The 15,485-nt window shown below is 43.8% G+C and overlaps 1 protein-coding gene across 2 annotated transcripts in view; it reads right to left on the bottom strand.

The window, feature by feature from the left end:
* The window catches only part of DOCK8 (dedicator of cytokinesis 8), a 148,774-nt gene that overhangs the window by 93,449 nt on the left and 39,840 nt on the right, over positions 1-15,485 (bottom strand). For both annotated transcript variants that reach the window (XM_075931670.1, XM_075931671.1), the window contains 6 exons: positions 10,539-10,662; positions 8,659-8,871; positions 7,218-7,303; positions 5,714-5,780; positions 4,843-4,992; positions 3,222-3,302 (listed from right to left, as the gene is read on the bottom strand). In XM_075931670.1, coding sequence (XP_075787785.1) covers positions 3,222-3,302; positions 4,843-4,992; positions 5,714-5,780; positions 7,218-7,303; positions 8,659-8,871; positions 10,539-10,662 — 721 coding nt within the window. The remainder of the gene's footprint in view (positions 1-3,221; positions 3,303-4,842; positions 4,993-5,713; positions 5,781-7,217; positions 7,304-8,658; positions 8,872-10,538; positions 10,663-15,485) is intronic.

Here is a 15,485-nt window from a genome sequence, read left to right on the forward strand (position 1 = left end):
ACTGGATTATAACAGCTTTCATGTGACGACAGACCCAGTCCAAATTTGAACTAGTGGTCAAAGGTACAAGACAAAGCACACACACCTCCACCGTGCTGTGTGAATAATACCATTATATAATGAGTAACGATATAGTTATAGTTGAATGTATAGTACACATTTTTAAATACCTAGAATTAATTATACCATAGAGCCTTCCAAGTCATTGCAATGTAATTGGTGACTACCATACATTTATAGATTAGATTCATTTTTTTCCATACTTAGCGCTAAGGTTAAAATCCTTTACCTATTCTCTTTCATTCAAAGAAGAGGTGTTTTCTCATACAAGTAATGACCAAAACAGATCTTGACCTTGTTTCCATGAATATCATGATTTCACCACACGTGATGACCAATTTTAATATCCACCATAACAAATCAATAGATCTCAATATTATCTATATTCTGAATAGCTTTTAGTCGGAAAGCTTTAGTCTGAAGTTGACATTCTAGCGCTAAGCCTACACAGTGAGCTAGGAGTGTGATCCCCCTGCTCAAGTACTCAGGCTAGCTTTCATTGAGCTAGTGTGAGTATAAAAATAGCAGCGTAGCTGCCATAGGATGGCAAGAGGCAGAGGAGGCATAGCTTAACAATGTTGTGTACATTCCCACCACTTTCAGGGCACATCTCTGCTGTCTCAACCCCTGCTACTGCAGCTACACTTTTACAGCAGAACCTCAGGGTATGTCTACTGTTTTTCCAAAAAACTTCACTTACGTCCACACTGCAATCGCGTTCTTTTGAAAAAAAAAATCGAAAGAACTGAGGGGTTTTTCCGACATTGGTAAACCTCTTTCTACGAGGAATAAGCCTTTTTCCGAAAGATCTCTTATGGAAAGAAGAAAAATCACAGGTGTCCTGGCAGCCATTCTGCATATAGTAATCACAGCTTACATGTGAGATAGCATCCATTCTGAATGGACGCTATCTGTGAAAAATGCAGATCGCTTTTTCGATGCACTTTTGCTGTGTAGATGCTCTCTTTTGGAAGAAGTTTTTTCGGAAGACCTCTTTCAGAAAAGCTTCTTTCAAAAGAAGCCTGCAGTCTAGACACAGCCTCAGAATTACAAACACCTCAGGAATGGAGGTTCTTCTTAACTCAGAGTACGGCTACACTGGTTTTTTTTTTTTTTGGAAGAGGTATGCAAATAGCGCTCGCATTTGCATACCTTCTTCAGTTTTTTCCCCCAGAAGAGGCTTTTCCGCCTTTGGCCCCATCTACATGGGGCCAAAGGTCGGGGGGAAAAGCCCCTCTTTCGAAAGCCCCTGTAAACCGCGGGAAAACAAAGAAGGGGGCTTTCAAAAGGGGGGAGATTTCTGCCATTTGGCCCTGTCTACATGGGGCCAAATGGCGGAAAAGCCTCTTCCAGGAAAAAAAAATGCGAGCACTACCGTATTTTCCAGCGTATAAGGCGACTGGGAGTATAAGACGACCCCCTAATTTTCTAGTTAAAAGATAGGTTTTCGTCTTATACTCGCCGTATAAGACTACCCCCCCTTAAGAGGGCAACTGGCAGCACCCCAGCGCCCCTCCGCCTCCCCGGCTTTGCTCCCGGTGTCCCTGGTCTGCTGGAGACGGTCCCCAGCAGACCAGGGGCACCGGGAGCAAAGCCGAAGCGGCGGCGGGGTGCCGCGCTTCTGAGGCTTTGCCAGAGCAAAGCCTCAGAGGCGCGGGACCCCGCCGCGGCTGCGGCTTTGCTCCAGGTGTCCCTGGTCTGTTGGAGACGGTCCCCAGCAGACCAGAGGCACCAGGAGCAAAGCCGCAGCAGCGGCGGGGTCCTGCGCCTCTGAGGCTTTGTCAGAGCAAAGCCTCAGAAGTGCGGCACCCTGCCGCCGCTTCGGCTTTGCTCCCGGTGACTCTGGTCTGCTGGGGACCATCTCCAGCAGACCAGGGACACCGGGAGCAAAGCCTCTGAGGACGCCGGCAGCGAGACAGCCCCGGCGCGTCTGGGCTGCCCCGCTGCCGGCTTCCCCCGAGGCTTTGCAAAGGCTGGGCTGCCCCGCTGCCGGAGCCCCTCCGCGGCTTTGCTCCGCGTCTTCCTGGTCTGCAGACCAGGGAGACGCGGAGCAGCTTTTCTCGCCCCGGAGTACATGGGCGGCAGGACCACGAGGTCCCGCAGTCTGTGTCCTCCGGGGCGAGAAAAGCCCCGTTCGTACCTGCAAGTCGGGGACTGCCTGTATACCCGGCGTATAAGACGACCCCCGATTTTTGGGGGATGTTTTTTAGCATAAAAAGTCGTCTTATACGCCGGAAAATACGGTATTTGCATACCTCTTCTGAAAAAAAAACAACAGTGTATCTGTACCCTTAGAAATGTTCATAACTCTGAACAAAACGTATAGTTGCTCTTTCAAAAGTTTACAACTGAACACTGACTTAATTATAGCTTTGAAACTTTACTATGCAGAAGAAAAATGCTGCTTTTAATCATCTTAATTTAAAACAAACAAGCATAGAAACAGTTTTCTTATGTTTTCAACTCTGTTTTTAAACTATTCCTTTTTTAAAAAAAGACATTTATGTTTAACACAGTTCTGTACTGTATTTTCTTGTTGTGGGTCTGTCTGTCTTTGCTGCTTCCTGATTGAGTACTTCCAGTTCCAAATGAGGTGTGAGAGTGACTGGTCAGTCTGTAACTCTGAAATTCTATGATATTTAGGTTCAGGCTAGCTCTATGAGAGCCAGCACAAATATTTGCACCTCCTACTCACAGTGTGGACATAGCTTAAAGGTGACATACCTTTAGAAGCCTAGGAAACATTATCATTTTCCCTCTGCAGAGGTAAATAATAGTTAACTGAACCAATAAAGAGACATCTGATGAGATACTGCCTAACTGACCATGTATACAAACTGATGCTCTACACACACAAAATCAGTGATTTGTGTCCACACGTGCAAATATTTGTGCCTGCCAAACTTTGAAAAGTTAGCTCCTGGTTGTTTAACATTGCTCAAAAAGCTTTCCAATTATTGACTTTAGATGAAGCAAACAATAAAAACATACATAATCTTTTCATGAAATTTTTAGCCAATCACATGCATCAGGATTCTCTTCTATACATAACAAAAGAATATTTCAATTAATTGTCTTACAGATTTTAATTACAATATCAATTCTCCTTATTTTTCATCTCCTTTGTTTGCATTTAACAGTCATGACAGTATCATACGTACCTTCCCACCTTCACTTTCTTTTAGAGTAATGTAGGGTTCAGCACACTCTCCAATTTCTCCTTGCTGAAGTACTTTTTCAATCTATCAAATATAGTAAAAATATGAAAATAATAAAAGGAAGATATATGAAGAAAAATACAACCTATTGCTTTTGTGTTTCTAATTATGAAAATAAGAAAAAAGAAAAAAATGAAAAAAATAATTTCACAAGATTAGACTAGCACTAATACTAGAGCCATCCTTACCCATACGCAGAATATACAGCTGTGTAGGGCACCCAAAAATTTGGGGCACCTCTGGGTCTTTATGTCCACCTACCATCTGCCTCCTCCTATCTCTATTCTGTGGCTCTGCTTCTTCCGGCAAAAATCTAGGTAATGTAATAGTGAACCTTCTGGTGAGGATTTAGTTAACATAAAAGCTTGCCAGACCCCTTAGCAGACAATGAACCTGCAAAAATGCCATTCAGATGGTAATGAAGTTATTTAATATGCATTTGCCAACCCCACGTATATACTGCCAGTTTCTGAATTTACTTTGTTAGTCTACAGGACCTTAGTTTAAAATTTGTTTTAAAATATGTAATTAGTGTATTGCTGAAGTCTCTAAACAATTGTCATTCCGCTCCTCCCCACCCACACACACACACTCTGCCATTGGGCAGAAAGACACTAGTTTAACAGTACACTATGTAGTGCTCCATAAAGCCTAAGAATGTCCCTGACTAACACTATTAATAAATTAAACAAATACATATTATAAAATACCTCTGATTTTCTCTGTGGAATAATCTATCATAGTAATTCTCCCAGCTATAAGCAGTGGTCAGGAATGGAAGCAAAAAGAATGTCTCTGAATTTGCACGGAATTAAGGGAAAGCTAGTGTATCCTAAATGAAAAAATAGCACATACCAACCTCATCTGTGAGCTGAAAAAAGGCATAAACTCATGTAATCAACATAAACTGTAATTCACAGAAAACACTAACTGTAATTCAAAAATCAATGGTTTATTTCATTTTGCCTTTGCATTTTTCTTAGAAAGCTAGGAATAGTGTATACTTAGCAGCAATTTGTGTGACTGAGAGATGTCAATAGATTCCAGCTCCAGTACTATCAATGTTATATCTCTGAACAACTAAGCAACAAGAAATCCTGATTGATTATTACTACAGGCAGTCCCCGAGTTACATACAAGATAGGGACTGTAGGTTTGTTCTTAAGTTGAATTTGTATGTAAGTCGGAACTGGTACATATTGTAGGGGAAACTCTAGCCAAACATTTCTCCAGAGCTCAGTTTTATTCTCCCACACCTCACTTCCCTCAGTCCTTTATTCTCAAGCTGAGGTGTCTGCTGAGAAAAGCCGCTCCGCGTCTCCCTGGTCTGCTGGGGGTGGGTGGGGGCGCTAGCTTCGCGTCTCCCTGGTCTGCTGGGGGGAAGCAGCTAGTGCGGGGTTGCCTCACCCCGTTTGTAAGTAGGGATCCGATGTAAGTCGGATCCATGTAACCCGGGGACTGCCTGTACTCTCTCTGAAAAATTCATCTTCATAAATCTAACCACAGCTAAAGTCAGAAAACATCAATTAGAAACCAGAAGAATGATACACCCATTGCTACATACCTTTACTACGAGGTAGATATCAGAAGATGGGTAAGTGACAGAAAATACTGCAGATCTTGCCTGACTAGATGAATCAATGCAGGGAGTGTGAGTTCGTAAGAATCCTTTGAACTGTTCTGAGTTCAGGTCACAATGAAAATTTTCAGAGATCTTTAAAATCGCAACAACAAAATTCCCATATAGTTATCTGTTGTTGTTCATTGCACAGCAAAAGTGTATCAAATGAGAAAACATAAGAACATCACACGATAAGATATAAAAATGTTTTTAAAGAAGTAGCCAGAACTTCAAAATCAATATGGAAATGCAAGTTTGCACATATGTAAAACTCTCATTACATTTCAATAGATATAGGATCAGACATTATGGCCCGATTCCACAAAATATGGAGCACCCCTCAACTTAGTGAGTCCAGTAGAGTTGAGACCACTTAGCCTCCCAAAGCGGATTTAATACATTTCAGGATTAGGTCCTTTAATTTTTCACAATATGACCAGTTTTGCAATCTGGTTTTGTAGAGAAGGGACCACAAATAGCCACACAACACGTTTTTGTGCACTGTGCTCCACGTACATTGAAGATCATCCCCTGCAAGCATTTCATACAAGTGGATTGCAGCTGAACAAGCACGGCAGCAGATTTTTACCATACTTCCAGTAAAAGAAGGGCAATTTGCCCATTTTTGGCAAGACACCATAATTGTAACTTCAAAAACCAAGTCACAAAATAACATTATATAGAGGGCAGAGTCAAATGTCCTAGCATTTTCAAATTTCAATTAAACACAGCTGAGAAAAGAACAGATGGTTATTTGCCAGAATATTACTAATGTTTCATTACTGTCCTTTGCTCTGCTCTGCAGCACCCTTACCTTTTTCCTTTCCTTTATATCATAGAGGGCTATGCATGCAAACAATGGTTCGATTTCTATATCAAATCTGTTGAGGAGAGACACAGAGGATTAATAATTCACTCTTATGATTGTGCATATTCCAAAGTAAAAGGCTCTATTTTAGCTGTTGTGTCCTTTTTATGAGGAAAGTAGAAATGGGCATGATTCACAAAGTTTAGCTCCAGGTCCCAACTCTCCCAACCTCTGGGAGATAATTGGCTCCGTGATTTTTTGTTTTAACTATGAAAGAGATGAAGTCCCTGGTTCTCTAGTCTGTTAAATCTGCTTTGCACTCAGATGGCATCTTCTGCCTGGTGAAGGATTCCTCCAGTGTGGTAGACTCCTCCAGTGGCACATTGGTTCCTATGCCACTCCAACTCCCAGCCTCTGAGGTCAGAGATGTAGCTGGAAGAAAGGGGGATGGGCAGAGCATTCCTACTCCCTGATGATCCCTGAGTGCCGTAACAATTCTGGGGGCAGTTTGCAGTTGGCACCGTTTAGAGCAGCTTTGCGGTTACTGTGAACGAAGTGCAGGACTGATTCTTGTTGGTCTGATGTGGAAACTGGGGTTAGGTTGAATTTTCACCTAGGCTAGTGTCTTTCATTTAACACAGTGTTCATCCCTGTGGCCGAGTGACATCTCTGAAGATGATGCAGCTCTGACTCTTGTCATGCTGAAACAGCATTTGGCAGGACTTGCACAGCCACTGTTTCTTGACACGGATGAAGTCATATCCTCTAATAGTATGTCAGCGCGCACGCAGAGGACTCCAAGAGGAGCAGAGAAATTGGCTATCTGCTTGTACTTTCACATGTTTTGAGAGAGACAGTCATGGCCATGAATAGCAAAAGGATGACAGGCAGAGGGGATGCAAAGAGGACAGCAGCCCCAAGACCTGGCGATTGGAAAGGGGTGAGGTTCCTTGCCGCCGCTGTTGCTCCTACAGCAACAGTGGCAGCCAGAGCCCCAGGTCCTTTAAATCACCGCCGGAAACCCTGTACAGTGTGCTCCAGGCAACAATGAGGTTTGCTTGGGGTAGGTGCGGCATGCTCCGGGAAATGCTAAGGCTGTCTGGGGAAAGCTAGCCCAGCCCTGCCCCTTCTGGGACACAAAGGCAATTCCTCCTCCCTCCTCTGCCTTGCCCAAGGCTCCAAAGAGTCTGTCAGTCCCACTGCCTGGCACAGACTGTTTTCCTATTTTTAAAAAGCCAGTGGCACACACAAAGAGCAAATGAGTTTGCTCCCATTACATAGTTCAGGTATTGTTTTTTTCCCCATTGTCTCCTTGAAAATTTCTTTAACTGCAGATGGACAATTTCTCTCCAAGTATCAGCCTCAGAACAAGGAATCCAAACAGACCTTTGACATTAAAAATGTCTTATAATGGGTGCTGTTTTTCAACGGATATACAAGTTTTCTACACCACAAAAGAATAAGCATGTGACGGTCACATGAATCCTGCGAAAAACAGAAAGACACTTACTTCAGAGTCTGCAGCTTCACCAAAATCCTGTTGCCCAGATGTTCCTTTGGGCAGTCTGGAATTGGTCGTATCTCCACTGCATCCTCCTGTTATCAGCCATATTGTTAGGCACTTATTAATTATGTCTGGAACCCTAACTCGGTGTAACCAATTATTATACACAGAGGCTACGTCTAGACTGGCATGATTTTCCGGAAATGCTTTTAACAGAAAAGTTTTCCGTTAAAAGCATTTTTGGAACAGAGCGTCTAGATTGGCACGGACGCTTTTCCGCAAAAGCCATTTTCGCGATCTGGGCTTCTTTGCGGAAAACAAATCTCAGCTGTCTACACTGGCCCTTTTGCGCAAAACTTTTGCCCGAACCGGAGCATAGTATTTCCGCAGAAAGCACTGATTTCTTACAGTAGGAAGTCAGTGCTTTTGCGGAAATTCAAGCGGCCAGTGTAGACAGCTGGCAAGTTTTTCCAGAAAAGCGGCTGATTTTCCGGAAAAACTGGCCAGTCTAGATACAGCCACCCTGTAATGTATTGCCTTAATTAAAGAGTGTTCCTTCTCACGAGCTGGAAAATAAAAGCTGACAGTTAATATTGGGCTGGAGCTCATTACTATTCTGTGTTAGTACAATTTTGTACTAGTTTGTATTCAGTGTCTAATACAATGGAGTTAAAAATAATAAATTACAACAGATTTAGACTTTTGACCACAATGCCTGGATTTTCCAAGCAAACCATTTAAAATAAAGGGGCCCTTATGGTAGCGTTCCCACCCTGATTCTAGCACCCAAACATCCCCCTTTCATGGCTGTAAGAGAGACGCCAACTATCTTCATTGAAGAAAAAGATGTGGTTTTCAAATCGAGAGTTATCTCAATGCAAAATCCTAATGGAGACAAGGCACAGGTTGTTTTTATGGAAATGAAGCCAGTCCAGGTTGACCTCTTTTTTGCCCTGAAAACACATCCTAATCTTCACTAGACAGTTTTTCACCTCTTGTCAACTGATTGCCAATTAATGGGAGGTACCTAGTACCTCTGTAAAGAATGTTTATAGCCTTCTATACTGGGGTGAATTTCACTGGTCCACTAGGCTTCAACTGGTATGACACATACCTTTTCCCACATGGAAATTAAGGGATGAGTGAACCAAAATTTACATGCTAACTACAGCCAAAAGTTTACTCACAATTAGACCCCTACAGCCATAAATAAAGTGCCATCTGAGTATCAGTCCATAGCTGGTCAGAAGGAAAAGTACACCCTATGAAAAAAGGAGCAGCCACTGCAGCTGTATAGCCAGAGAGGCTTGTGGCATTTCCTTGGATCAGCAGATTCAGAGGTTGCTACAAGGAAGCCTAATTCCCATATTTATTAGCGCCAGAAGAAAATAATTTCTGTCTAAAAATGTGATACTAAAATGCACATGTTGAAAGTCTCAGAGCTCACCTCGTCCACAGCTGGATAGAGGGCAAAGAGCTCTGCATGCCTATTGGCTCGCCGGGCTTCTTCGTTCTGCCTTTCAAAGTCCTCCGCATTAACGTGCTTCAGCAGATTTTCCAGCCGTGGATCGGGCTGCAGGCTGCGTAGATCGAAGTCACATGAAGTAAGGGTGGTTCTCCCCGTCTCATCACAGAGTACATTTAAGGGCCTGGGAGCTGCCTGTTGGAAAGAGACATGAATGAAACCCCTAACAAAAAAGGAAAACTTGGACTTTGGAGTTACTCCGAGCTTGTTGCTACTTGGCATTATCCTCTTTCAATGCGATGAGGCCCATATAACACTGGTGATAGGTAGGCAGACTGTGTGTTATGATCACTGCTGATTACATGACTCAGTCTTCTGTTTTCTTGTACTCTGCACTTGTTGCCTTTCATCGTATGCTTAGATTATAAACTCTTTGGGGAAAGAGCAGTGATTTTGTTATGTGTTTGTACCGGGCCAAACACAAAGGGGACTCAATTCTTGACTAGGACCTCCAGGTGCTACCACAATTAATAGATAATATATTCAAGGTACTTTGCAAAATTGATGTATTACTCAGTACTGAAGACCTTTAGACCACTTTGTATCATTTAGCTTTGTTAGCACTGTGACTGGGAGTTACTGTGTGAGATCGGCGTTGTCCTGGGTATGGTGACACAATTACTTATGGGCTGGCACTATAGTTTAAAGGACCCCAACTAAGACTCTGGCTGTGTTAGTTTTGCTGTTAGGACAGTGGTGAAGAAGTCAGGCTGTGTGCTGCCTCTTCTCCCGTCCTGCTGCTGGAGGGTAGTTGGGAGGATTGGGCCATGAGCTAACTTCTTCATTGGTCCCAAAGTTCAAGAGAGGTGGTAACTGGGAGCTGCCTCACTCCTCAGTCCCACTGCTAGGAGCAGAGGGGGAGATCCTGCTGTGGTTTGCCTCTCTCTCTCCAATCCCACTGAAAGGTTTGGAGGAGTGAGGGAAGTCAGGTCATGAGTGGCTGAAAGTATATTGGACCTAAAGGCCTCGAGACAGTTCCTTGTTTAACTTGCCTCTGTGCTCAGAAAGAATGACAGGATGGTAAAAAATGGTGGAAGAGAAGTTATCTGCACTCACTTTTTAAAACAGAGTGGAATCAGACAATTGACCAGGGTGGAAGAACAACAGTAACATGGTTTGTACTCCATAACTTCAACTACACTGGGTCAGATTTAGCCCAGATCTATGTTGGCTGTTGCTCTCATGCCCTTGGTGGAAGCCACCTCTCCAACATAATATCTCCAAGGGGGGGGAGGGGCAAAGAAAGAACTAAATTCTTCCCTTCTCCATCACCCCAGCTGGAGGCCAGCAAAGTCCAAAATGGGACAGTGCTGGCTGTGCATGGAGTGCAGTCCAGAGAAACAAAGAACTAGCACATTCCATCCTCTTCCACCCATGGGGTGGGGCCTGCTCTCATTGAAGACAGTGGCAAAACTTCTGTTGTCAGTAGTGCATGATCAAGCTACAAAGCAGCATGTGGGTGCATACACTGGAACTAAAAACTCTGGGAGACAGTCGAGATGCAGCAGTGGCTGCCCTCTATTAGGTCAACATCCCTTGAAGTGTAGTGCCCCAGACTGGTGCCCGGAGGGGGGTTTACTCATCACTGCCATGAGTCTGCCTTAACATACTTGCACTTCAGAAACAGAACTTTTCCTTAAAGGCACATAGACATGAACAGAATGTACACGTTATGGAGTTATACTGTAAAATATAAACAACATCCCAAGCATAACATACAACTAACGATATTGGTTAGGGAGCCTTCTTTAAAGGAAGCTATGATATTTGAGAATCTAATTCAAATAGGCAAAGAAAAATACCTGGTAGCTGGCATCATTGCTATCCAATGTTTCCGATTCGAATGTTTGTTTTTGAAGGGTCTTATGAAAATCCTTTCGGGATCCTTTTTTTTTAAAGGTGCAAGTTTCTGAATTTCCTTGATTTCTTTCAATAACACAATCCGGCCAGTCAGAATGTAGGGAGAGTTAATGAAAATAAAGTAAAAATCAAAGTAAGGAAATAAAGAAGTTTCAGTTTGAAGAATTATTGCACAATGAGGACAATGCGGGACTCCTCTAATGGATTAAATCATAAAATGTTTATTTGGGGTACCACTCTCCTGGTATACTCTTTCATAACCCAGTATTTTTTAAAGAAACGTATGTTTATGTCACCATTCGCAAAGAAAGGAGCACTGCAACTCAACTCCTACCCAGTGTAGTTAACAGAAGAGCCTGATGTGGGCATAGTTCCTACAACTTTCTCCTCAAGCCTCCAGTTCCCAGAGTGATTGAAAGATTGAGAGCCCTGATAAGGAACATTTGCATTCTGACCAGTTCCCTGCTGGTGTAGTTACATTACAGGAACACGCTAGAAAGTGGTCTCATCTGAACTGCTGTTAGGGTACATCAGCTTCAACTTGCCGTGCCAGAAGACCCATCCAAAGCAACCCCGCACAAGTAGCCAGTATTATTTAGCCTCTTCAAACTGGGCACTTGTACACTGTAAACAATAACAAGCAATACAGACTAAACCAGGGGTGGGCAACCTGCGGCCCATCGGGGTTCTGTTTACCGTTGCTCATGTGCAGGGTTCTCAGATTCCACTCATTTCCCTCCATGCTGTTTTTTTCCTAACAATGCAGGAAGCCCTTGCCATTTGCAGCGGATGTGTTCCTGGTACCACCGCAAATGGTGAAATTCACGAATACTGGAAATCACAGCTCCAGCCCCCTCACAGTGAGCTCCCTGCAGCTCCTCATGTTGCAGTGAGTGCAGGAGCCAGGGGGGAACTTACCACAGGGGCTAGGAGCTGCAGGCAGCTGCCCTGTGGCTCCTGAACTCAGCCCAGGCAAATAGCAATTCCATGCATTGTGAGGGTCTCCTGCATTACTAAGGTAACATGCACATAAAGCAAGGGCATTTGATGTGAGGAGTGGGCTCATTGCACAGCACGTTGACAGTGAGAGCCGTGTGCTCCCTCTGCCTCCAATCAAAGTGCTGCTAAGATTCAATGGGCACATCCTACAAATTCAAGCGCAGTTAGCAAAACGACTTTTTCCCGGGAGACGGTTGTGGTTATGACAATCTTACGGCCCACTCACTAGCCTAAGTTGCCCAGAGCTGGATTAAACCATATTAATAGATTCCATTCCAAAATGCAGTTCACCAGGGACAGAAAAGGACCACACCGTCATGAAGAAGTCTGACTGAAAATCAAGTGACCTCTTCAGCTTACAATGTAAAGGGTTGGTTGGTTGGATGTGGTTTGATTTGATTTTTAAAGTACAATTTATGTAAGTACTTATTAGACATTACAATTCCCTCTGAATTCTGTAGGGGTATTTTGTAATCTTCAGAGCAGCAAGAATGAGATCTGTATTGAGGAAACTGAGAGGCCAATATTACATGCTGAAGATCTGTGTTCCGGAATAGCCTGGCCCCAGCATGCACACCAAACTGCTTGAGTCCTAACCCTCTTCCTCCATGGCCTCTTGTACTACTATACACAGATGATTTTTCAGTACTATCCATAGATAAATGTGCTAATCCTCAAACAACAACAACAAGGCAACATGTCTGAAGTGGGGCTCCTTTATATTTCATTCAATGTAGCACACCCAAGAAGTTCTGTGTTTGTTATGGTGAAAGGCAGGCAGAGTCTCTTCTACCCTTCAACTTGCTCACTCCGAATCTGGACAACTGCTCTTCCAGGGCATGTCTACACTAGGAAATTATTGCAAAAGAACTAAATTTGAAAAAAAATTCCCAAAATAACAAAATTGAAATAGCGTGTCCCCACTACTGGGGAACCTCGAAATTAGTGCAAGGAAGGCTCCGTTATTGTGGGCATGCTACATCAATTTAGAGCCCTAGGAAGCACTGGGGAGTAATTACTTCAAATTACTCTGAGGAATAATTATTTCAAAATAATGGGCTTAGTAATGGAGACGCACTGCCAGATTCACTTCTCTGCTTAAATGTCACAATCTGGACAAGCAACAAGATCTCTGGATGAAGTGCACATAAGGAGGGAGGATGGAACGGAAAAGGGAGCATAAAATGATGAACTGCTGCATATAAGAAGGGTCAAACCACAGTAAGTTTGAACCCCAACTCAGTGGGCAATAAGTTTCACATAAGTCTACTGTATTTGGAGAAGGCTGTTGTGGTACTATCTATTCCAGGCTGCTGCTGGCAATTCTGTCAAATACTGCAGCAAGGTCATGGTTTCTTGTATAACTTTGTTCAACAGGGAAATTAGGAATAAGAAAGTGAATACAGGCAGTCCCCGACTTACGCGGCTCCGACTTACATCGGATCCGCACTTACGAACGGGGCTTTCTCGCCCCGGAGGTCGAGGTAGCGGATTGCTACCTGCGAGCTCCGGGGCGAGAAAGCCGCGTTCGTAAGCTGCTCCGGTGCCCCTGGTCTGCTGGAGACCGTCTCCAGCAGACCAGAGGCACCAGGCGGGTTCCCGCACTTCTGAGGCTTTGCCAGAGCAAAGCCTCAGAAGCGCGGGGAACCACCGCTGCTGCCGCTTGAGTCCCAGTGCCTGTGGTCTGCTGGGGACCGTCCCCAGCAGACCACAGGCACCGGGACTCAAGCTGCAGCCGCGGGGGGGAGGGGTCCCGTGCCTCTGAGACTTTGCCAGAGCAAAGCCTCAGAGGCGCGGCACCCCGCTGCCGCTGCGGCTCTGCTCCCCATGTCCCTGGTCTGCTGGGGGGGGGGGGCGGCTAGTGTGCCCCCCCCCAGAAGACCAGGCTTTTGTTTTGGACCCTGGAGCAGAGCAGCTGGGGCGCTGCGGGTCCTGATTCAGCCGCTGCTGGTCAGTTTCAGCAGTGGCTGAATCAGGACGCCTGGGGCAGAGCAGCTGGGGTGCTGCTGGGTTGGTCCAGTAGCGCCGAGGAGCGGTGCTACTGGAGCAACACAGCAGCACCCCAGCTGCTCTGCCCCAGGCGTCCCCAAGTCAGCCGCTGCTGAAACTGACCAGCGCTGACTACAGGAAGCCCAAGGCAGAGTTGCTCTGCCCCAGGCTTCCTGGAATCAGCGCTGATCAGTTTCAGCAGCAGCTGACTTGGGGAAGCTTGGGGTTCTTAAGTTGAATCTGTATGTAAGTCAGAACTGGCGGTCAGTTTCAGCAGCGGCTGAATCTGGACGCCAGTTCCGACTTACATACAGATTCAACTTAAGAACAAACCTACACTCCCTATCTTGTATGTAACCCGGGGACTGCCTGTATCATGAAACAGGATTAGTGATTTAAACAAAAATTCAGTGAGTGCAGAGCTCTTCTGAATAATTTTAACAGTAAAGTCTTCTATATTCAGCATGATATTTAGCTGGTATTTGAGTGACATTTTTAGTGCCATCTCAGGAATACATGCATTTTGATACGTTCTGTAGCCAGATCTCTCAGTTACAATATTCTGATTTGCTCAGACTACTTGCAATAACCTTTACAAAAAAAACAGCTAAGCTAATGCCCGGAAGACTTCCATAAATCAGCCTAAGTAATTATGGATCAGGAAGACACTTTTTTGCCATTTTGGGAGTAACTGAATTATATGTACCAACATGTTTGAATTGTAATTCTTTACCAGTTGACTGAGAATGAAATCGAAAAAGAGAAGGCACCATTTCTTGGCAGCCCTATTTCCCCGAGTGTGACTTTGTTCAGGAATTGCCTTTGCCACCAAAGACAGCAGCTCTAAGCTCTTTTATTTTAAAGCCCCAAACATTCAAAAAGGGATTCTATTGTTCCTGGAAATAAAGCAAGAAATCACCAAAACCTCGGCAAACCATTTTAAATATTCAAGAGCTACATTTTTTTTTAAACAGTATGGACCAAAAATTAGGGTTTTTTTCTCCTGCTTTTCCAAAACCTTTCATGGATAATACTCATATTGAAAAGTTATTCTAACATCACTACAGGATGGCACTTAACAATCACAAAGCTATAGACCCTGTTTTCTGGGAAGAGCTCAAATTTCTGGGCCGTGCACTGAATGCTACATGGGCCTAGACTCAGGAAGACACTCTCACACGAAAGAGTAAAAGCAGAGCCTTCCCAACTGCTACAGCAGCCTTTGGGTTGGACAGTCCTTATTACACTCCCAGCCAATGCTTGGGGAATGACAGCAGTTATGGAACTACCAGCCATCCAGTCACAGATGATGGCCAGCGTTCAATAACATGCTGCAAGAAAACTTAGGTGGACAATTATGGAAAAATTTGCCGTAATAAGAGGTAGAAATAAGTGGTTTTCTTATGTTCTGAAGAATGAGAGTTATCCATTAGAAAAAAAATTATTCTGTCTCATGAGATTTGCAATATTACCCTATAAATATCTAACCCTTTTTTGGAGTTTTGTATTATCATCTCTTTACAGATTGACCAATGCATAGTTTAAATAACTTATTCAAGGTCACACCAAGATAGTGGCAAAAGCAGGAACAGAACCTATATCTCTTGGCTTCCAATTCTTACTGTGATTCCTCAAATGTTTTGATGCAACTATCCACTAAAAACACACAGCATAATTCCATTTACCCAGATAACCAAGACACTCAAACATACCATAAACCTGACTATGCTTGTATATAGGAAACAATATTTGTATGACTCCATTTACATCTATATGTACACAATTCATCACAGTATTTTGTAATTTCTATCTATGCTACTGTCTGTCACTATTACTTTTACTACCGATTACCCATTTGTGCACAGAGAAATTTCACAATCCTTTATAGATTAAATGAGGTA

Source organism: Pelodiscus sinensis, chromosome 6, assembly GCF_049634645.1.
Source record: "Pelodiscus sinensis isolate JC-2024 chromosome 6, ASM4963464v1, whole genome shotgun sequence".
Classification (NCBI taxonomy): Eukaryota; Metazoa; Chordata; order Testudines; family Trionychidae; genus Pelodiscus; species Pelodiscus sinensis.